Source organism: Berghia stephanieae, chromosome 4 (genome assembly GCF_034508935.2).
Source record: "Berghia stephanieae isolate SIO BIC M18660-M18661 chromosome 4, UCSD_Bste_1.3, whole genome shotgun sequence".
Classification (NCBI taxonomy): domain Eukaryota; kingdom Metazoa; phylum Mollusca; class Gastropoda; order Nudibranchia; family Aeolidiidae; genus Berghia; species Berghia stephanieae.
The window spans coordinates 45,848,303-45,872,852 of record NC_088363.1 but is presented as its reverse complement, the minus strand read 5'-3'; the positions used below and the strand labels follow the sequence as shown (position 1 = coordinate 45,872,852).

The 24,550-nt window shown below is 32.4% G+C and overlaps 2 protein-coding genes across 6 annotated transcripts in view; one reads left to right on the top strand and one right to left on the bottom strand.

Moving 5' to 3' along the window:
* LOC144970680 (dynamin-like GTPase OPA1, mitochondrial) overlaps nucleotides 1-13,699 on the top strand; it is a 41,752-nt gene extending 28,053 nt beyond the window's left edge. For all 5 annotated transcript variants that reach the window (XM_078910558.1, XM_078910555.1, XM_078910557.1 and 2 more), the window contains 11 exons: nucleotides 686-762; nucleotides 3,788-3,880; nucleotides 4,332-4,404; nucleotides 4,836-4,991; nucleotides 5,367-5,475; nucleotides 6,206-6,339; nucleotides 7,285-7,371; nucleotides 7,929-8,045; nucleotides 8,529-8,622; nucleotides 9,346-9,456; nucleotides 10,242-13,699. In XM_078910558.1, the coding sequence (XP_078766684.1) occupies nucleotides 686-762; nucleotides 3,788-3,880; nucleotides 4,332-4,404; nucleotides 4,836-4,991; nucleotides 5,367-5,475; nucleotides 6,206-6,339; nucleotides 7,285-7,371; nucleotides 7,929-8,045; nucleotides 8,529-8,622; nucleotides 9,346-9,456; nucleotides 10,242-10,306 (1,116 nt within the window). In that variant the 3' untranslated portion in view covers nucleotides 10,307-13,699. The remainder of the gene's footprint in view (nucleotides 1-685; nucleotides 763-3,787; nucleotides 3,881-4,331; nucleotides 4,405-4,835; nucleotides 4,992-5,366; nucleotides 5,476-6,205; nucleotides 6,340-7,284; nucleotides 7,372-7,928; nucleotides 8,046-8,528; nucleotides 8,623-9,345; nucleotides 9,457-10,241) is intronic.
* A 3,221-nt stretch (nucleotides 13,700-16,920) lies between these two features.
* On the bottom strand, nucleotides 16,921-24,525 carry LOC144970679 (cytochrome b5 domain-containing protein 1-like). Its single transcript, XM_078910552.1, has 4 exons — nucleotides 24,311-24,525; nucleotides 22,411-22,487; nucleotides 18,766-18,984; nucleotides 16,921-17,922 (listed from the first exon to the last, which is right to left on the bottom strand). The coding sequence occupies exons 1-4, from the start codon at nucleotides 24,438-24,440 to the stop codon at nucleotides 17,692-17,694; spliced, it is 657 nt and encodes a 218-aa protein (XP_078766678.1). The 5' UTR covers nucleotides 24,441-24,525; the 3' UTR covers nucleotides 16,921-17,691.
* Nucleotides 24,526-24,550: the final 25 nt, after the last annotated feature.

Sequence of the window (24,550 nt, the reverse complement as noted above, 5' to 3'; positions counted from 1 at the left end):
AGCTACCTTTTATTTTAGTTATATAAATGACAAGTGATCCCAATAGCTCAGTTGGTAGAGTACTTGTTCTAGTCAAGGTTTTTATTTGGTAGCTTGGTCTGTTAGATCTGAAAGAAAGTAATTTGTGAATGATTTGCGTCCTATCAAAAGGATGGCGAGCAATTGTTATCATCCAACAACCTTACAGAAATGGAGATATCTCTGGCTCCATGGGGCCTTAAGGTTCTGAAGGACTGGTATTTATATTTGACTATGTAGTGTATTAAAAATAGATTTTGACAAAATAGAATTCCCTTGATTCATCCTTGGAGAAATCTTTTCTTCAGGGACTATCTCAAGATAAGACAGATAATTCAGGTGTTAACTTGCCATACAGTGTCACAAAGTGAGCAATTAAGTTCAATTTTTATGATATACCAAACTAATGCAGGACTCGAACCTTAGTTCCTTGCGTGGAAGTACAATGCTTTATCCATTCAGCCATTTTGCCCCCTTCCAATTAATTGGTTTATGTTAATCCACTTTAAATGTAAGTTGGCATTACCCCACTGTCACTATACATCTCATGACATTTATCTAGATATATATATATATATATATATATATATATATATATATATATATATATAATGCTCTTTGTAATGGTTTTGTTCTTATTTTTTATTTTTTATTTCTTATTGTTTAGGATGAATTATTTGAGAAATGCCGAGGTGAAATTCTAGACGAAGTCATCAATTTAAGTCAGATAACTGCCAAGGAATGGTAAGAGTCTTGGAATTTTTTATTTCCATTCAGCCATTTTGCCCCCTGATGAGAGCGAATGCCCGAAACAATATTGTTGAAGTTGATCATAATTATACTTGAAATATTATATATATATATATATATATATATATATATATATATATATATATATATATATATATATATATATACAGTGTGTTTTTTTATAACTACCTCATAAAGAATTGAAATAGCCTAAAAACTAGAAATGATAGAAACATCTAGTTTTTTGCATAGCTTTCCATCACTATTCAAGTTGTTTGTGTGGTTAAGATTTCAGGATGCTTCTATAAGCCGTTACATACAGTCGTGTTTTTATTTTTTTTAAAAGGGAGAAATTTCACTCCAGTAATTTTATTACACCTTTTAATTTTCTTCCAATTTTTGCATCAAAAATTTCACCTAAAAAATTGAATAGTGATGGAAAACTGCAATCAAGTAGATACTACTACTATTGCTTCTAGTTTTTAAGCTCTTTCAAATCTTTAAAGGGTAGTAATAAAACAACACCCTGTACATTAACCAAACTATTTGAGAACTACAATAAAAATCTTTTTGTCTAAAAAGGGCCCAAAAAAAGGGAAAAAAAATATTTTTAAAGATTTATAAATCGAAAATAATTTGATATGTCGCCATTTTTTTCCTGTTTGTTATTGTTAACAATCTCATGATAGGCTTAAAACATTAAACCCTTTTTTACCTGCATCATTTTTCTTTTTTGTTTAAAAAAAAATATGCATCATTTGTGCTTGACTGAACTATGGCACTATTTATGCTGCTTTTAGTGTGAATCACTATTTAGTTGCTCAGGGTGAAATATTTTCACTTTATGAAAAAGTGAGAGATAAATAAAAAATAATAGAGGTCAGCCATCTTCTCAACAAAACCTTGGTCATCTTCTTCAGAAGAGCAGAGATTGGTGAGACTGTAAATTAACATTATACTTTGTCGTATAACTGATTTTAAATCGTTTGGAAAATGTTTTGATAATAACATCTTTGTCATTGACTACCATTCCCCAGGGAAAATATCAGGTATACTTTGATTATTAGGTTTAGAGCTGTTGTTCTTATATTCATTTACTGTTTTGGTTGTTTAACTTGAATTGAATTTTCATTGTTTTTAAGAGGCTGATTATATAAATTTATGTAAAATATCTTCATTAAATAGTATACCCATAATAATGATAAAAATAATAATAATAATAATCATCATCATCATCATCACCATCATCATCATCATCATCATCATCATCATCATCATCATCATCACGACAATAATAATGATAAAACCGTCTTTATCTCTAAATGTTTTAGATTCAAATTGATGCATATTTAGTATGGTTCTAGTCTTCAAAAAGTAAAATAAATGAAAGAAATTTTGTTGTAGATTTAAATTAAAAGAAAAGTTATGGATTGACATAATGCTTTCATTTGTAATAATAAATAATAAAGTTTATTTGTATAGGGCCCAATCCCGTTGATAAAACAGGTCAAAAATTATAAAACATCAATATAACCATTTGGACACACGCACCCATTTATATAAGTGCACACACACACACACACACACATACTCTCACAATTTATGTTCTTTTCATTTAAATAAAATTACTCTCTACAAATTTTTGATTGTCAAATTCATTTTAATCAAGCTTTATACTTAAGAACTTTATTCTTTTTCAAATCAATTGCATTACGACTCCGTCTTTTGAATATTCATTATTTGTTTTTTTTCCCCATATAATATTATCCTGTATCAGTAAAGTTGAATTGTTTTTATTAGAATTTAAAGATTAAGACTGTAATATTCTTAGCAAAAGCATATTAAACTTGATTATTTAGCACAGTCTATTCCGGATAATTGCAACACCTAAGGATCAGCAAAAAAGTTGCGATTACTCAAAGCTGAGTTTCCTGTCCACTATTGCAACATTTTCCCTCTGAGTTTACATGGGCTTGGGATTGTCCATGGCCTCATTACAAATAAGTTTTTCTCTTTTTTTCTCTCATCATTTTCCTTTGCGTTTGACATCACACATTTCCCTAATAAGGCCTCAAGGGTCGTCCGTTTTCTTGCTGAAACCAGATGTTTATAAACGTGTTGCTAAATAGTTTTTCATGATGAAAGCAAGTCTTTTCTAGAATGAGGTAATGGAGATTTTTTACGAGGTCTGGCTTTTCTTTACTCGACAAAAGGTTCAATTTCATTGTCATCGGCATCCTCTTAAACTTTCACTCTTTTATTTCTCAACATTTGTAAGGGTCAAAGAGATTTGCCATGATGAGAGCTCTCACCAAACCCATTGGTCACAATGCACAGTTGTCAATCCCAAAACAAAGGATATCGCTCAGTCTCCCCTTACAACTGTCATATTCTACATGTTGTCTAGACTGTGCCTAGCCCCCTTGCCTCCTATCTAATAGTCACAGATGACGCCACAAACCCATACTGCAAAACCCTGCCCTCTTTTATCTCGAATAGAGTGGTGACATTGTTCATTGTCTACCCATTGCCCAGCCCCCTTGCCTCCTATCTACTGGTCACAGATTCCGGCACAAACTCATACTGCAAAGACCCAACCTCTTTTGTCTTTAATAGAGTAGTGACACACTGCTGTAGCATTAAAACCAACCCACTTTCGATTCTTCAACTTGTCATGATTTCACCCATGATGAAATCTAATCATGAAATTTTGTTTGATTGATTTCTTGAATTTGCCACTTTTTGAGTTTGAAAATTTGTTGCAGTTAACCAGTGACTTTTATATAGAATTAATTCCATTTTTAGGGAAATGTTGCAATTGACAGAGTTGTGATTTTCCGGAGTGGACCGTATTTGAATTCCATCATAAACATTTGTTTCAACCTGATATAAAACCATTTTGATGCTGTATGCAAAATATGCGATTCATGGTAAAGGCTGTGGCTATTATGTATGGAATTCTAACTTTACTTTAACGCATTTAAACCTAGTGTTTTTGTTGTGTTCCATCTGATTTCAGGGAGGATGCCTTCTCTAAAAAGTTATGGAAAAAGACAGGATCTTACATCATTGAAAACATCTACTTGCCAGCTTCTCAGACTAAAGACTCTGGGTAATTTACTCTGAATTTGTCTGAAAGATGATTTACTAAATAGTTTTAGACCAAGACGTGATCTAGATATAGAAATGGTTTACTGGCATTGGCAACCTGCCTATCAAACATTATTTATAAAATTTTAAGGCAATTTAGAATATTAATGATATCTTGAAATGAATTTAGCTTGTAATTTTCTTTTTATTGCTGTTGTGTAAATAGAGAAATATATGAACATGCAGTATGTATATATGTAAATGATATTACACCATTTGTCATGCTGTGTTAAATGTGAATTTTGACTTGTCCATTTGTGTTATGCATTCTGTTCCTTAGGGGTTTTAAGCATGGTACTTACAATGAATAAGTGCTGTATAAATCCATTTTATTATATTTTATATTTACTGAATAAAACATTCACATAAACAACATTTAATTGATTGTAAAAATGTTTTGAAAATCATTTCAGGACTTTCAACACGACAGTTGATATCAAACTTAGACAGTGGGCAGACGTCCAGCTTCCAAAGAAATGTGTAGAGGTAAACTGAAAGTGAACATTTTACGACTGCCTTAGGTATCTAACTGCATCTACAATTTGAGTCATAAGCTTTTCTGTGGCCCATTATGAAAAACAAATAGTAGGATTGTTATTTAAACTATAATTTCCGAATATCTTCTGTCCAAAATAAAACTGGCTTTATTTTTTCATGCTTGTATCTATTTATTTTCTTTTTCTTTTTTAATGTTTTTATTTTAGATTGAAATATTGATGAATTTGAAAACTAATTTTCTAATTCTCATCATGTCTAAGATTATGTTCTTTAATATAGTGAAATCTTGCATTTCTCAAAATTCATCTTGTCAGTCTTTATAATTCTTTGAAAACTGTCTTTATTTCCCATCAGAATGGAGAGAAAAGAGGGTATTTTATTTTTGAATGTATTTTAATTTTTTATTTTTGATGTCACAGATTGGTTGGGACACCATCCATGAAGAGTTTTCCACCTTGTTAGACAAAAGTAAGAAAAACTTGGACTACGATGAAGTCTTTGATCCTGTCAAGGCCCATGTGACTCGGAAATGCAAGAATAAACACGCATGGGAAAACAAGGCTGAGGACAGTTTGGTAAGGAACAGATTTACTCCTATAACAACTAGACCGAATTTCTTTTTCGGTCTGAATATTCTTCCTATCATTTCTCCCTGGTTATAACACTAAACAATAATAAAATGGAACAGAATCTTCAATTAAATTTATGAAGACAGATGATGTAGATGTTTCGGGTTTCATCCTTTTTCAACAAAACACAATGAATGAAGCAATAAAAATGAATGAGAAATTATTATTATTATTATTATTATTATTATTATTATTATTATTATTATTATTATTATCATTATTATTTTGCAGGCATTTGGTAGGCATTCTTTTTTGTTCCTTTGAGATCATAATAATAATTACTATCTCTTAACACGTGCATTGAATTGCCTTTTTTTACAGCGTGTAATCCAGTTGAATACCTTGGAGGACCGGTCAGTACCAGACAAAGAACAATGGGACAAAGCTGTCAAGTTTATGGAAATGACCATGCAAGAAAAACTAGACCAGAGTAAGTTGATACACTTTTCATGTTTTAGATGTTTTAGCACAGTAATAAGGTATTTTTGAGCATTGGCTCAACTTTTTCTCTAAGAACTTACTTGTATTGGACAAAAATGAATAAAACAGTTTCAAGAAAGAAAGAAAAAAAAAGAAGGAAGAGAGTTTTAGGTTCAAGCTTTTCTTCAAGTATGGTTGTGGAAGCCGTTTTTTTCATTTTTTGACTGTCTACATTCATCATCTGCCAGATTAGTAATTATTTTGATTTGCTAAATTTCTAATAAAATTTTTTCGTTAAGTGATTATCATTCTGTCAGGATTCGATTTTACCTTAACTTGACAAGATGTCTCACAGTTTTCACCAAGAGAGCAGTCACAATGGTGTAACCTGCGCTTCAGTGACTTTGTTTATTAGATCATATTCTTCCCTCCCATTCTCCACCCCCCCCCCCCCCTCCAAAAAAAAAAAAAAAAAAAAAAAAAATTAAAACAAAACAAAAAGGATTCAGCATTTTCCTGCTACTGAAAGTCTATTTGATCATCTTTAAAATTCCTGATGAAAATGATAAGGATAAAGGTAACATTTGAACCTATCTTTAATATTAAAGTTGTTCATTATGTCCATGCATATGATTATCTTCGACAGCCCAATGAAAATGATAAGGATAAAGGTAACATTTGAACCTATTTGTCATCATAAAGTTGTTCATTATGTCCATGCATATGATTATCTTCAACAGCCCAAGCCGAATTGGAAGAGTTGGTGGGCCCCGGCATGTGGAAACAATGGACCTCCTGGTCTAGAAGATCGGAGGATCACGTTAAAAATATGTCCATCAAGAACGAGCTTGATAAATTGTTGGGATCCTTCTCTGTGAGTTTATTTTATGTGTGACGAATGACTGTGATCCTGTAGGTGGGACTTTTAAGTGGTCCCAGTCTAGACACATTTATAGATTATTGCCTTTTTTTCTGTTCCCTGTTTTAGCCAATCCAGATTGTCTCACTTTTCTTTAATGCTTGTAAGGGCAGACAAACTTTGTAACCAGAATTATTGATTTATTTTATTTATATATTTATTTATTTTATTCATTCATTCATTTATTTTATTTATATTTTATTCCTTAATTTATTCATTCATTCATTCGTTCATTCATTTAATCATTCATTTTATTTAATATTTCTTTTGGAAATGTACTGATAGAATTTATTATCATGAGGATTTTAAAAATATCTTTATTTATCATTCATTAACTTTAGTTACCCTATGAGGCTATGTGGTCTTGTGGTATGACACTCGCTTTCGTATCGAAGGTCGTGGGTTCGAGCCTCGCTTGGCGCATAGTTGAGTCCTTGGAGAAGGCTCTTTACTCACATTCTCTCATCGTACTCAGGTGTAAAATGAGTACCTGTTTGTTAACAGCGTTGTCTCTGTCTGAAAAAATTATAACATCGCCTAATAGGCGTCATGTACCGTCCCAAATGTTAAACGCTGCTGTTGGCCAGGGACCCCTTGTAAAGCGCTTGGAGCACATTTAGTGGATATTGCGCTGTATAAAAGCTCAATTTTTTTCTTTACCCTATGAAACTTTTTTTAAAGTGAAAATTTTAGATAATTATGAGTTGTATGAGTGAAAGTAGCATACTTGATACAAAGGATTATTTGATATATAACACAAATTATTAATTTTCTTTTCCTGTGACTCTGGAGTTAAATATTAAACATAAAATATGTGCTTGAAGAAAACCTGCTTTAAAACCAATTTATGTGAATTGTTTGAAAGTTCAAGATTGACTTTATCAAATCTTTATCTCACAGGATCACCCTGCCCAACTGGCGCCGGATGAGATATCCACAGTCAAACGGAATTTACAAAATATTTCAATTGAAGTGGATGGAGAAAAGGTAGATACCATGCAGGTTGATGTTAAATAAACGATCATTGCATTTATGAAGCACTTAACCATGATATAACTTTGCTCTGAGTTTTTACAATTTATTCTTTAGAAGTCTATTGCCTGACAGTGGTACAGTGTACATTTGACACGTAGGTCAAGATTTGTAGCCTGTTCGGCACTAATACAGTTTTCTGACAAAAACAATGTTGCTTTACACCCGTAAGGGACTCCTAAAATTGAATGCACACCTCTGCTTTGATGATGTTTATTATTATTATTATTATTATTATTATTATTATTATTATTATTATTATTATTATTATTATTATTATTATTATTATTATTATTATTATTATTATCATTATTATTATTATTATTATTATTATTATTATTATTATTATTATTATTATTATTATTTATTTATTTTTAAAAAACTTTTGAGCCTTTTCTGTTCAAGGTTGCTCTGGGAGTTTACTGCATTGACTTTTTTTTCAGTCTGTAAGAAACATTGATAATTACTGTAAGAATTTAATTCAATTTTACATTTTCAATATTCTATGATAGATTCGTTCAGTATGGTTCTATGTGTACCGGTCTCATTTCTTCAAACATGCTGTCCAACAAGCCAGAGATTGCAAGAAAGGATACTATTATTACCAGAGAGGGTTTCAAGATCACGGGGTATGAACCATAATACTGCTTTTCTGTAAAACATTTATTTTAATGATTCAGTGTTTACTGAAAGTAACAGGCAATAAGTTGATTGTATTATAAACACAAAAGTTCATGTAATCCCAATTAGATAGCTGCCTCAAATTGAGTCTATTCCTTACAAAAATGGACATACAACCAAAAACAGGATAATTGTGGTGAGATAATTATTGTTCATAGACATTTATTCATTATTTTTTTGATAGTTTGTTTATTTGATTTTTTTTTCTTTTTAGATATTTAGATATATGATTTATTTTTACTCTCTAACTTTTGAAAAGGTTTTCAGATAAGTGTTTCACAGATTCTCATCTCGTCTGTTTTGCTCTGTATTATGGCTTTTAATTTACGATATGTGCTTACAATGATTGAATACAAGATACTTTAATTAGGCAATAGTTTAACTTGTGCTCATGCTTGCAAATATTTTTTCTCCAACCATATCCTAACCAGTTGAATTGCAATGCAGTGGTTTTGTTCTGGAGACTCCAGCGAATGCTCCTGGTGACCAGCAATGCCTTGAGACAACAAGTAGTCAACAATGAAGGTAGAACTTTAAATATATTCTTTCGCATTTTCATTTATTACACGCTTCATGCATTTTGCTGAGGATGTTACGCTTTATTGAAAATTACTGTCATTTAAACGTTTAAAAAAAATCATACTCTTTTACTGAACTGCTATTTGTTTTTAGCCTGGAAATTCATGTAAGTTCAATAAAATATTATCTGGTTCCGTTTATTCATTAATTTAGATATTGATTATGACTCGTGGTCTAATTGCCCATCATCAGAATTAACAATCTTTTTTTTTTTCAGGATTGTACACCCTTTTTCAAAATCTCACTAATTTTGACTCTCCATTGTACACATTTCCACGGGCTAGTGATGGTATCTGTATAATTTACAGATTGATATAATGAACAATTAGAGCAAGGCATTTAAAGCCATTTATATGAATTGTAGTTTGTTTATCAGTCGATTCTGGAAGTTGAAACTCTTTATATCTTCAATAAAGAGTTAGTTTATTCATTAATTTAAATATTGATTATGACTCGTATGGTCTAATTGCCCATCATCAGAATTAGCAATCATTTATTTTTTTCAGGATTGTACACCTTTTTTCAAAATTTCACTAATTTTTATTCTCCATTGTACACATTTCCACAGGCTGGGGTTGGCATCACTGTGTAATTTACAAATTGATATAATGAACAATTAGAGCAAGGCATTTAAAGCCATTAATATAAATTGTATTTTGTTTGATCCAGCTCGTCGTTTAGAGAGAATCATCAAGGAAGTTTTGGACGAGGTGGGCGAGGATAAAAAGTTATTGGAGAAACTTTTGACGGGAAGGAGAGTTACCCTTGCAGAAGAACTCAGTAAGTATCTCCTTATCCAATAGAGTGTTTGTGTATGTGTGTGACTATGTTTGTTTCTATGTATGTGTGTATCATTTATATCATGTATAAATGTTTCCGATTTTGTATTTTATAGCTGTACTCTTGTCTCACCATCATGTGTTTTTTTTTTTGTTTTTTATTTTTGTTTTTAGTTCTTAATTTTTAATTTTTTTTGTTTTTTTTGTTTTTTTTTTGTTTTTTTTTGTTGTTTTTTTTTGCGGGTGGTTGGATGGGAGCATCACCCTTGAATCATATACCTATGATGTTCGCATGGGTGCACGATCCGATAGTGATGTCGTTTCTTCTTCTCTTTACTAGCCTATCCTGCTTCTTTGGTTTGTGATTGTATTTTTGACAGGGGATATTTTTTTTTCTGTAAATCTTCTGCCTGTTTGTTCTTGGTTATTTATAATTTAGCTTATGATATCTTTAGGTTATGATTTTGATTTACATTTGTACTATTTTTGTTAGATTGCTTTTTTTTGTGTTTCAGCGGTCTCTCATATAACCTCAATTGTGTTGGAAGAGACCTAAAGCAACAAACAAACCAAAAAAAATAAAATTTTTTTTTCTTTAGAATCTATTACATTCTGATGTTTATAATACACAGTATACACATCTTCTATTACGAAGACTCATACTCGACACAAACACACACACACACACACACACACACACACACACACACACATTCCACACAAGCACAAGATTTAATGCTCTCCAAAAATCAAATTTTTTTTGGTATTGATTTATTTTTTTCCCAGAGAGAGTGAGACGATTCCAAGACAAACTAGAGGAATTTATCCAATGCCTTAACAAAGAGAAGTAGAGGAGTCAGAATACCAAAACGTAATTTGTTGTTGATTGGTATTATCAAACCTTTACTCTCAGTTAAAACCAAGCTGATAGAAGATATGGACTTAGTAATAAAAGAATTGAACAAAATTGAGTATAATAGCTTAAATTTAAAAACTTAACATGAAACTATTCAAGCTCATAACCCTTCCTCAACCAACCACAGCTGAGGAAGGGGTTTTAGCCTGTGTTAAGTATTTTTTTCCCTTTTTGATGTTATACTCATATTTGTTGAATATTTTAAATCATTACGCCAAAGGTTTAGATCGAACACATCTTGCCTCCCCTGTCCAATCTACCTCTACTGCCATACTGTGACCAAATTACCTTTTTTAAATTTTGGTCACGAAACTTTTATTTCATGCATATTGATAAAGACGATCCCAGCTAGTCCAAAATAATAATAATAATAATAATAATAATAATAATAATAATAATAATAATAATAATAATAATAATAATAATAGTCATAATCATAATAATAATCATAATAATAATCATAATAATCATAATAATAATAATAATAATAATAATAATAATAATAATAATAATAACAATAATAATTTAAACCTGAGACTTCTGTAGAACAAAATATCACTTTTTAAAGTATTAGATTTATGACTTTTTTTGACAAGTTGGGAATTGTCATTATCTATTTATATATATGCGACATGATCTCAAAGTTGAATTATGTTGGGATGAAAATTGAGTTCCATAAATATAAAACTTGGGTTTGAGTTCATCTCATAATGGTGGAGAAAAAAAACCGAAAGTATTTCTTGCATGGCAAAAAAACCCCTCAAAGATCCAACTTTTCATAACCAAATTTATCCCAACAAATTACTATTTTGAGATGATGCGTCACATATGAAGTAAATGTTTTTCAGCCAAAATTAAAACAGTGATTTGTAAATACACGACTGTATGCAGGAATGCTGAGAGGACGGCATGTTTGCTCCTCAGGATTTTTTTTCCAAATATTTATTTGAATATTTTTGGACACGAAAGTGTGCACCTTGTTTCCAAATTACTTTCTAGTATACGCTAATGAATGTGTGGTTTTGTCTAAGTCGTATTAATGAATCATTGGAAGAGAATGTGAAATTATTTAATGACTTCTCATGTCTTGCGAAATGCGATTCTCTCTGCCATATCTCAAAAAGACACCAACATAGTCTGTCAGTTGTTCTATTTTGAAATTGGAAAAATGGAGGAAAAAAAATTTAATTTTTTTTTTTTTGTGGTCTCTAATAGTAATAGTGAAGGTCTCTTGTGTATTTTTAAAGTCTCCACGTTATTCAATAAGAACTATTCATTTGAAGGTTGTTTCATAAATGATATGTATTTGAAGAGACAAATTCAAACAAGAAGAGAGATTGAGCATTTAGAAAATTTGAATGCCTGTTTTTTAATTTTATTTGACCTCATTGGATATTGACCTATTTGTATTGTTATAGTTCTGTCTATACTACCTGCTAAGTTGTTAGTTAAGTTCTATTTCATATTTTATGATATAGCAACAACATATTTTCATTTTAAAAAAAAAAGGATTGAAATGTGTAAGAATAAAGGTAATGAACCAGCTTGACCATGTCACAGATGTTTGTCCCTTTTGTGATATGATGGCTTTATTAAATGTAATTGAATTTTGGAGAAAATGCTTAATCGTTTTCGTTATTAAGCAGGTGACAGTTGTTTAAGTTTGGGATTAACCAAACATTTAATTCTACAAGTATGGGTCGAAAATGTCAAACAGGAGAGCGATTTGATCAGAATATTTCTATGAAACCAGTTTATGCAGGTAAATTGAATCATCATTTCTATGTAACTACTCTAATAATTATTTGATCTGGCCATAAGAAATTGGAAAACGTTTAACTATTATTATAAAGTCAAAGAATGATTAGTAATGATGCCATTATTGGATAGGTTAATCTGTTTTAAAAGCTATAATATCACAGCTATTTAAGTTTAAGTTCACTTATAATGTATATTAACAATAAACATCATTGCTATTTATGGATACATCTAAAGTCTTTTGTTGTTTATATGATAAGGGTATATAGGGTTAGTATTAGTGCCAGGGGAGTCCCGATGGCTCAGTTGGTGGAGTACATGCTTCACATGCAAAGGGGCTGTGATCGATCCTGGGTGCAGTAGAGATTTTTTCTGATCTCCCTGTCCACCCAGCGGTAATTGGGTAGATGGGTCTGTTAGACCTGGTGGAAAGTATTTTGCGATAGACTAGCGTCCTATCCAAAGAATAACAAGCAATTGCTATTTTTTGTTTCACGCTATAGAAACCGGGATAAACACTGGCTCTTTTTTTATTGTTTTATTAGTGCCAGCTTTGAATGTTGTATGATTATTCTCTAATTGATAGTTTTAGAAATATAAATAAAATATTTCATTTGAAGCCATTTATTAGGGTATACCTCATTTTGCTTCCTATTTTTTCACATACCACCTCCTATTTCACTCATTTTATATTACATTATTTTAAAACAAGAAAATCCTTACGTATGTATAGATTACAATCAACGTGAAAAAGAAAAGAAACTTATTGCTGAATGTTTTTTTTTTACTTAAATGTACATCATACCTGATGCTGTTGTATTGAAATCTGTCTGAATGATATGCGAATTATGGAGTTAGTGTGTTTTTAAAAAAATCGTAAGCTGGAAATATCAATAATATCTTTATTATTTGTAAATAAACACAAACCGCTTCTTTAATAAATTCTTATCATTGTGAAATGTCATGCATAAATTATATTGTTAGTTTTAAAGGTTGCTTTATCGGTGGAATTTTCCAATTAAATCTCAGACTATGTCCAGGTATGTTACTCTTCCAGTTTTAGCCGCAAAACCTAGCTACTTGATTCTTTTTAATATAATACTTATTAAACAGTGATAGTAGAATAAACATTTGCCAGTGTAAATGATTTGCTTTGCGTAGCTCTTCAGGTTTTAAAAAATAATTATTGTGTGACATCCCTGTGTGGCAAAAAGTATGTTTATAATTAAGGTAAAATAAATGTCTAATAATGGGTTTAAAATAAGAAAAATAAACTCATTGTTTTTATTTTCTGCAAGGATAATTTTGATTGGTACGAAAATGCTGCAATTAAATTTTATTTTATAAAAATGATTTAGGATGTTTGTTTCCTTCTTAATTGCATTGTCTTTCATTTCTACAATTTAATTTTGAAATATGTCGTTATGTTAGACGATGAGAATGCTTGAAACTGTTACTGTTATTATTTAAATTGCTTGTTTCTGTTTGTTTTGCTTGGGAAGCATTTCCTTGAATGTTTTATGAATACTGTGCAATGGAAGTGAACAATAAAAGTTTTGTTCGACATTAACATATAGAAATGTTATATTGGATTTTAGTTTTTAAGTTGTTCAAGTTCCGAGTTTGTTAATTTTCACTTGTACTCTATTTATTTTTGAAAAATTTAGTTACTGTTATATTTTTTTAAACAATTATATTAGTCATATGGGATGAAATGTAAAGATGAAATATATGTGCTTGACCTCCCGTGGTGGGCAGAAGGTCACTCGCTGTGTCTTCTATCCCCAATATCTGATTTCTGAGTTGCTTTCTTTCTTTGTCTTGAAATGAGATTACTAGGTTTGTCCTGGCCTTGGCCAGAGTCTTTGGCTGAGAGGGAAACAGTCAAATGTATAGTACATATTAGTTTTGGGAGATGATATTTTTTTGCCTTTTAAATTACCTTTCTGTTATGTACTGTAATATCTTTTTTTTTTTAATATCATGTTTTGTAAGCATTTGAGTGTGTTTCTCTTGGTGGGAACCTGTGCTCGTGTCTGGATGAGACTTCTAGGTGATCTCAAACTAAGTACACTGATAGTGTGCTCTGGAATCAACATCTGTTCCCTACTTGAACCATTCCTATTTGTCTACTTATTCTCGTTTGCTTTTAATTAGTCTAATCCCATTTTTTTACTTTTTTACTGGCACTGAAATGACTTAAATGTGTCGCAAGCACTGTTAAAGCGTAAACTAACAAAATAAAATCCCACTGTTGTTGGTGTAAAGTTGATTACTCTGAAAAGGCTCTTTACTCATATATTCTCACCATACTTTGGGGTAAAATGAGTAGCTAGGTGATAACAGTATTGGCACTTAAACTTAAAGGGCATCTGTCTCATCCTACATGTTCATGTAAGCTTGGTATTGGGATCCCTTGTAAGGACTTTGAGCATATGTGTAGTAGATAGTGCGCTAAAAAGACCATGCTTTATTTTTAAAGATCATTTTAGTATATCAGTATAGGTAAAAAACATCTATGTATGGTTGTCTTTCAAAGCCATAAGGCCCGCAGAGCCAGAATTTATCTTGGGCTTTAAGGCGTTAAAGTTAAATGGGCATTAAACCTCAGACAAAATGTTATCCTTCCATATCCCAAAACAGAAAACACTCCTTACAGCACAATGGAAACACTGAAAAAACTGGGTGGATTTCCTGACTTCCCATAGTGGGCAGGAGGCACTTACTGTGTCTTCTAGTCCCCCTTTATCTGTTTTCCGACATGCTTTCTGTCTTTGTCTAGGATTGAGATTACTTGGATTTGTCCTGACCCTGGTCTGATACCCTGGCTGGGAGGGAAACAGTCGAATTTATAGTTAGAGTTTTGGGAGATGGTATTTTTTTGTCTTGTGAATCATCTCTCTGTATTATTTTCTGTTTTAGACACACACACACACACACACACACACACACGCATATATATATATATATATATATATATATATATATATATATATATATATATATATATATATATATATGCTCTTGGAATCTACTTCTGTTTCCCTATTTGAACCAATTCCCCTTTGTCTTACTTTTCTTGGGTGCTGTAATTGTAATTCTAAAACTTTACAACTATCCCATTTTTGGGATCCTGACCTCCCATAGTGGGCAGGGAGGTACATGCTGTGTCTTCTATTCCCCCATACCCGTTTTCAATTGTTTCCTGTCATTGTCTTGGAATGAGATTACTTAGTTTTGTCCTGATCCTTGCTGGAGTTCCTTGGCTGGGAGGGAAACAGTCGAATGGATAGTTATAGTTTTGGGAGATGATATTTTTTTCCTTGTAAATCATCTCTTTGTTATGCATTGTATTATGTTTAGTTTACATATTATATTATATGATTGGTAAACATTTGAGTGTATTCCTCTTAGTTGGGACCTGTGATCTCAAACTAAGTACTTTGATAGTGTGCTCTTGGAATCTACATCTGTTCCCTATTTGAACCAATTCCCCTTTGTCTTACCTTTTCTTTTGTGCTTTAATTGTAATTCTAGAACTTTTTACTATCCCATTTTCTTCCTTTTTACTGGCGCTGATATGACCTTAATGTGTTGCAAGCGCCGTAAAACTCTTAAAAAACAAAAACAAAATATCCCATTTTCTTCATTTTAATGGCGTTGATATGACCTTAATGTGCTGCAAGCACTGTAAAACCCTTAAAAACAAACACTGAAATAGACCTCACTCCTTTAACTTTGGACCAAAGTATGATATCTGGACGCAGTTAAGGGCTCATTTTAATTTTAACATTGTTTTAATGGAGAATATTTTGCCTTGGTTTGGGAGTATTTCCATTACAACAATGAGATCATAACAATTTGGGTTATCAGACTGAATTGCAAATAAGTGCACATTGACCAAAGAGTTCATGCTCTTGATTAGAGATAAATAACAATAGTCAAATAGAATGGAAGCTTTGATTTAATTAATGAAGACATATAATGTGTATGTTTCGGTTTTCCCCTTTGTCAACTTTTTACCATATGATGAATGAGAGTTTCATTCATTATGTTTTGTTGACAAGGGGGAAACCCGAAATGTCCACATTGTCTGTCTTCATTAATTAAATTGAAGTTTCTATTCTTTTTGACTATTGTTATTTATTTCCCCGAGCTTCAAGGAGCAACATTTGCATGGATTAGAGACAACAACAATGGACAGTAACAATCGCTTGCTACCCTTTTGATAGATGCTAATCTATAGGAAAGTACTTATCACTATATCTAACATACCTATCTACCCAATCACTATTGGATGGATAGACAGGCCAGAGGAGAAAAAAAATCCCAGCTGCACTTTCAACTTTTACCTGTCCCTTTCCTTGTGAGGCGGGTATTCTACCAAATGAGCTATCAGGACCCCTACAACCTTAAGAAAAGGTAGGATAGCACAAGCAATCGTCATACGCGGTTTGAAACCCTTAAATTTTATCCTCCAAAACCCGGTAAGATAGCCAAGAGGTAAGAACAATGCACTGTAACTTGGGAGGTTGTGGGTTCAAGCACCGCTTTAGGCATTTTCGTTTTTGGTTTGTTTTTTTGGCTTTTTTTTCTTTTGGCAGGATTATTTATTTCTAATTGCTCACCCTGGCAACATGGATGATTTCTGTTGACCTCAGACGTTTGTTTGATGGATCAAAAAATTTCCACCATGGATTGTCTTGGCGGCGACTTCTGACAGTGTCATGAAAAATGATATTTTATTAAAATAATGGACAATAATGATTGAAACAGATGAAACACCATATGCATGTTTCAAATTATATTTTTATTGCTTTAAAAATGTACAATTCCTTTTCTTAATAAAGAAAATCTTTATCTATGTACAGGGATACTTTTATTATCAGTGATTTAATTCAATATGGCTTGGAGTGTTGATGTGATTCAATAAGGATATTAGTTGCTATATTGGCCAATTTTTATTATTTTTCCCTCTAGATATGAATTTGTTGCCAAAATTCTAGAAGAAAATTGGCGAAAATAGTTGATATCATAATAAAGACATTATAGTTATAGTAGAACTGTTACCAAATTGAAAACACCACTTAAAGCGTTCAAAAGTAATCATTTATGTCTGCTGAAATTTGGTTGAACTCTTTAACTTACAACCATAAAGATTTTTGCATGTTTTTGTAAAGTCTGATTTATTTATTTCAACGAAAATACAGATTTTGTTTTCTGTCCGTGGCTGTTCTGATCATGTAGATTGCCACTACTTTGATAAATATTATATCAGTGTGCATGTGATAAAATAAAAAACAACATTCAAATTCAAGTTGACGTTATAATTATACATGAGCTATTGCCTCAGATCAGTATTTATCGTCATGTACAGTACACAGAAAATTGAAATTTATGTTTAAATTATAATTTTTCTTCAAAATAATGAATGTCATTTCATGAATTAGCTAAAGATACAATTTTGTGATTATAGTGATTCTGACTCAAAATTCAATTTCAACATAAATTTCAACCTGACATAATACAGATTTGAGTCATTTGATCATATAATTTTAAAAACTAAGCTTCCGTAAGATCGTCATTGAAATAAAGATGGATAGGTTGAAGGTATGTGTCATCATTCATGCTGAGTTCATAAAATTCATTATCTTCATCCTCAATACAATTTTCTTGTAAAGTTTTGTGCATGTCCAGATTTTTGCCATCGTATTTCCATGTGTAGCTACCAGCGTGAGCGTTGTATTTCATGTAACGGTCCTGGATCTCTGTCATGATTTCTTCAGAACATACCTGGCATGGAAAAAGAGTAAAATGATGAACGTCAATAAAGGATGGATATATATACCGACGTCGTTGGGATCATGATAAAATATCGATATAAATGTCATGTTGATACATCAGTCCCTCTAAAAAATTAAAGGGAAACTAAACGAAAATGCAAAAAAAAAAAAAACCAAACAAAAAAACAATGGGTGTGGACCTGGATGATTTGATAGCTGTTAAAGGTGGCGATTTTGAAATTCAGGACATTTCACTTGATTTGACTTTCAAAATTTCAGTTGTCGCTGTCTGTTTCAGAAGATCAGAGATTATTTTATAGATGCTGTCCTCAGCATTAGAAATGACGTCAATTAAGTGCTCTCAGGATGTTGGATGTTGTTGTGCATATGTGTGTTTGTATCTGTTTATGTGAATGTTTTATCGTGTTATAGCCCAATTTGTTTGAGCAACGTTTACCTCCATGAAAAGCCATTTATTGTTGGACAATAAAGATGACGATGATGATGATGATGATGATGATGATTATTATTATTATTATGATTATTATTATGATTATTATTATTATTATTATTATTATTATTATTATTATTATTATTATTATTATTATTATTATTATTATTATTATTATTATTATTATTATTATATTATTATTATTATTATCATCATTATCATTATCATAATAAATTATTATTATTATGAATATATTATAAAATAATAATAATAATAATAATAATAATAATAATAATAATAATAATAATAATAATAATAATAATAATAATAATAATAATAATAATAATAATAATAATAATAAAAGTCATTTGTTTGACTTTTGCAAGCTCTCCAAACTCTTACCTCTATGACTTGCTCTTGTGATGTGAGTGTGTTGATGATTTTGATGAGACGCGTCTTCTGTGACAGAATTCCCACCAAGTAAGCCTCATCTCTCCACCATGGACGACCAAAGTCATTGGCCCAGTCTGTGTCAGGATAGGGAGGGGGGATGTGCACGAAACGTCCATTGGGGCAGTACGGAATGATGCAATTGGTTTGGGGATCAACGTGAGTGCGGATCTTTATTTTAGATGAGGAGGAAGGAAAAGTGGAGGAAAAACAAAAGATGAAATAAAATATAATGATATTATTTTCTATTACGATTAGATCTTTTAAAGTGAGATATCACAATAATAAAAACAAAAGATGAAATAAAATATAATGATATTAATTTCTATTACTATTAGATCTTTTAAAGTGAGATATCACAATAGATTACATACTCATCAGCAAACGTTTCCGAAACTCAGTTTTGTATGCCAAATCTATGCCGGGGGCTGACTGTAACAGCGATCATATACCTGTGCTATGCCCCATACGAGTTAAATTGAAAATCTGCAAAAGAGCAAAGGCTAAACCTAAATACCAACTAGACATTCTCCGGGAAGAACAGAAGATACAAGAAAAATTTTAACTATCAGTAAGAAACAAGTTTGAAGTGCTTGGAGAACTAACAGATATAGAAGAGAAATATGAGCAGTTTAAAGACAGTGTTGCTGCATCATTAGAAGAAAATGTTCCAACCACACTTAAGTTGCAGAAGAAGAAATGGATTACTCCAGAGATATTAGAACTAATGAATGAGAGAAGAAAGGCCAAAAATCAGGAAGAAAAATACAAGACTCTGAACAGGCAGATAAAAAGAAAATGCAACGAAGCTAAAGAAGACTGGATAAGTGAATAATGTCACTATATTATGTCCTGCAAAGAAAAAAATGGCAAATTCTTCCATCAGAAAATCAAAGAAGTGACAAACAAAACTAAATCAGGTGCTAAAAGTGGATGCATCAAAGACAAGCGTGGAAACACCATCATGGACAAAGACTGCATTCTAAACAGATGGTCAGAATATATTGAAGAACTTTTTTTTGATAATCGAGGAGAAATGCCTATGATAAAAGAACTGGAAGGGCCTTCTATAATGAAAGATGAAGTTAGGAACGTCATGAAAAGCATGAAAAATGGAAAAGCTGCAGGACCTGATGCCATAACAATTGAAGCCTTGACTGGCCTGGGTGAATGGGGGATTGAATTCATCACAAACCTTCTAAATCAAGTGTATGACACAGGAAAAATGCCAACTGATATGAAACGATCCATTTTTATAGCATTACCAAAAAAGCCAGGGGCAGTTGATTGTGAACAACACAGAACTATTAGCCTAATGAGCCACCTCACAAAAATTCTTTTGAAGATAATTTTACTAAGAATAAGAAATAAAATACGACCTGAAATTGGGGAGATGCAATTTGGTTTTGTTGAGGACAAGGGTACCAGAAATGGAATATTCACATTATCAATGCTGATGGAAAGATGTATTGAAGTAAATAAAGATCTGTATATGTGTTTCATCGACTATTCAAAAGCCTTTGATAAAGTACAACACGAAAAACTATTCAAAATTCTATCATCCTTGGACATTGATGGTAAAGATTTAAGAATATTACGGAATTTGTACTGGGAACAAGAAGCAGCAATGCGTGTTGACAACGAGCTAAGCAGTTTTACACCTATTAGAAGAGGAGTTAGGCAGGGGTGTGTTTTGTCTCCAGATTTATTCAACCTCTATAGTGAAATGATATTAAGAGATATCGAACATAAGAAGGGGGTGTGTATTGGAGGAAAGAATGTAACAAATCTGAGGTATGCAGATGATACGGTTCTACTGGCAGAATCTGAATATGAACTACAAGAATTACTGGATGTTGTAGTCAGGAGTAGTGAAAATATGGGACTGGAACTGAATATATCTAAAACAGAATGTATGACGGTATCTAAAAATAATAACCCACCAGCCTGTGTAATAACAAGCAGAGGACAAACAATACAACAAGTTGAATGTTTCAAATATTTAGGCTTCAATGTAACATCCAATGGAAAATCAGATTGTGAAATAAAGAAAAGAATAGGTATGGCGAAGAATGCATTCAACCAGCTGCATACAATTATGAAAAACAGGAATATTAGCATGAAAACAAAAATCAAGGTCCTGGATTGCTATGTACTGTCTGTGCTGCTATATGGTTGTGAGAGCTGGACCATAAACAAGACCATGGTTAAAAGACTGGAGGCAGCGGAAATGTGGTTTTACAGAAGAATGATGAGGGTGTCATGGGTGGAAAGGAAAAGAAATGAAGAAATTTTAGAAATGGCAAACAGAAAAAGATCACTGATAACAAAAATCATCAAACGCCAAATGGAATTTTTAGGACACATTATCCGCCACCCTGGTTTGGAAGTACTCGCCTTGACTGGAAAGATGAATGGAAAAAGAATAAGAGGAAGACAAAGAATAACTTATTTGAAAGTGATAAGAACTTGGACAGATGAAGCTGAGAAAGGTGGCGCTGCTTTAATAGAATTGGCAAGAGATAGATCAGCTTGGCGGAAGATGACCTCCGACGTCTGCTTCAGATATGGAACTACATGAGATGAGATCACAATAATATGTATGTTTGTGGGTCCTATTTGGTTTAATTGGCAAAGCACTCGACAAACAGACAAATAGACCAGGTTTGTTTCTGAGTAGGATCAGTTCTTTTTTCTTTTCTTTTTTTTTCTAAAGTAGCGTCCTTTATAAAAGGTAGCAAGCAATTGTTACTGACTGTTTAATGCTACAGAAACCTGGAAACCAGGTCCATGGATTGTATAGCTGTGCTGAAGGACCAATGCAGTCACTCGCTATCAAAAGGCATTTAAATAAAAGGTTATGGGGTATTACCAACATGTGGAGTTCGATAATACCCTATCGATAAAAAAATCTTACTGTTGTCATCTAGAGATTAGCACAAGTAATTTGACTTGTTTGCTACTCTCTTAGTAAACATGGTTGAGTATGTAGTTGCTCCCAGATAAATAATGGGACAAATACTCGACTTGGAAAAATTTAGTCTCGCTGTTAATGGTTGAGTTAATAATTACAAGTACAAGGATTTACACGGATGGTTTGTGGAGCAACCTCTCTCATTTGGACAAAAATATGAGCCAGTGAATGGATTGCCATTGCATATATCTTTATCAATTCTATTCAGAGTCATAGGCAGGAAAACTTTAAAAATCACATGAAAAAAAAAATTCGTAGAATATCCAGATAAAATATATAATAAATAAACAAATAAGGTAAGGGTAGATCAGTTAGGACAGTGGTATGGTCTTTGCCTTTCAACAGGAAGTTAGCGGGTTCGTGTCACACACTTGAAGTAAATCAGCTCAGCTCAATCACTGATTGTTAAAAGCCCATGACATAGCTACATTTACGCCATGATTGGGGCCCAAATGAGGGTTTTTTGTGTTTTTTTAAGTTTCTTTTTGTCTTTTGTTTGTTAATCAAACAGATAGTTCCTTCATTCCAAGGGATGAATAAGAAGGCTAAACAAATTTATGAAAATATAAAGAAAGAGAAAGAAAAAAACAAAACAATCAAAGACAAAATAATACATAACTTACATCTTTTGTTTTTGGATCAAACCAATGTGAAATATCTTTCCCGGCTGACAAGATTATGGGTTTCATCAGAACATCTCCTGAAGATGACATTTGTTTGTTTTTTAATATATTCAGGTAAATGAATTGTGGTAGTGTCAAAAAATAATATTTGAGATTGTATATAGGGCAATATCCACTTAAATGCTCAAAGTGCTTTACAAGGGTCCATGGCTAACAACAACACTGAACATGTAGGACATGATGTGATGACGTCTGTTAGGCGATATTACAATTTTTTCGGACAGAGACAATGCTGTTAACAGCCAGGAACTCACCTGAGTAATAGTAATAGTGGTAGTGGTGGTGGCGGTGGTAGTATTAATAGTAGTAGTACTAGTAGTAGTAGTACTACTACTACTAATAGTGGTAGTAGTAGTAGTAGCAGCAGCAGCAGCAGCAGCAGCAGCAGCAGTAGTAGTAGTAGTAGTAGTAGTACTAATAGTAGAGTAGTAGTATCCGATTCTCTCTCTCTCTCTCTCTCTCTCTCTTTCTCTCTCTCTCTCTTTCTCTCCCTCTCTCTCTGTTTTCATTCATTCATTCATTTTCTAAGCGTTTTGTCTATCGCCAGACGAAGGCCAAAAAGTCGTGTATTTGTAGTTTCGCGAGGCGTATTTACTCTTGATATCTTCGCTCCGCAATATTGCACTATGCGCAATAAATGGTAATTAAGAATTAGAGTAATCAGAGGCATTAGATTGCTGTAAGGATGAGGGATTAAGAAATATATTTTAAAGAATGAAAAGAAGGATAAAATCACAAACTCGTTCGATTTCCATCCCGGGGAAAACTTATAATTTTGCATAATAAATAAAAGTAAAATAACATTCATATTTACCCTTTACGATTGATACCTTGATACCTTGATACCTCTTCTTCGGGTTGAAGGCTATGCCTGTAATACCCGTTCTGCACTATCTCTGATATATCTACACGCACCTGCATGGTTGGGGCGGAGCTGGTAACGCTTGTAATGCCAGTGTTTGTCTAACTTGTCTTTGAACTCATTCACTGTCCTCGCTTTAATTACATCTTCTGGAAGGCTGTTCCAGTTATCTGTCACTCTGAGTCCAAAGGAGCATTTTCTTACATTTAATCTGGCCTGTCTTTTTTTTAATTTGTCGCTATGTCCTCTCGTTCTATTAAATGTGCTCTCTGGTAGTATTTGCTCTCTATCTACTCTATCTTTCTCGTTTATTATCTTATATACTTGTATCATGTCTCCTCTTTGTCTTCTGTAGTACAATGATGGTAGTTTGAGATGCCTCAGTCTATCTTCATATGGTAGATGCTTCAAATTTGAACAAAGCTTCGTTGCTCTCCTTTGTACCCTTTCAATTTTATCCATGTCACCGACATGCTGTGATATCCTCGGTGCATTACCATATTCAAGTGATGGTCGTACCAGAGCAGTGTAGAGCCGCCTAATAATATCATTATTTCTGCTGGTGAATGTCCTTTTAATAATTCCGAGAGTTCTGTTTGCTCTATTTATTGCACAGTTGACATGATGGTGGAAGGATAGTCTGTTGTCTACATGCACTCCTAAATCCTTTTCTACTTCTGTTTCCCCTAGCTGCTGGTACACTCCGTTATCGTCTCTCATTCTGTATGTGTGCTTTGGATTTTTGTAACCAAGATGCATTACGCTGCATTTGCTTGCATTAAACTTTAACAGCCACTTGTCCTGATAACGATGTTATTGGCCCATTTTATGTATAATGTAGTTCATGTAAGCTTCAAGTTTAAATAATTGCAGAGAAAATAATATGAGAAAAATCTATTTAATTAAAAATTGGGTGGAATTCGGTGGAAGACAATTGGGCACTATCTATTTCTTTCCTTTTCATTTTTTTAGACTCACCTGCATACTTTTCACAAAGGGGCGTCAGATTGTAAACTTTCCCCAAGAACGAAACCCACAAGTCGTCTGTGGTATTGTGAACTGAAACTTCATTAGGGGTGAAATACTTTGGGCGAGCGTTTAAAACCATCTTTGATGCTTTTATTTTCAATCCCAAGACCAATGCAGACTCTGCTCCTAGCGTTGCCAATGTCAACAGGAAAAGAATCGAAAGTAAATCAAAAGTTGGATCGGCCAAAA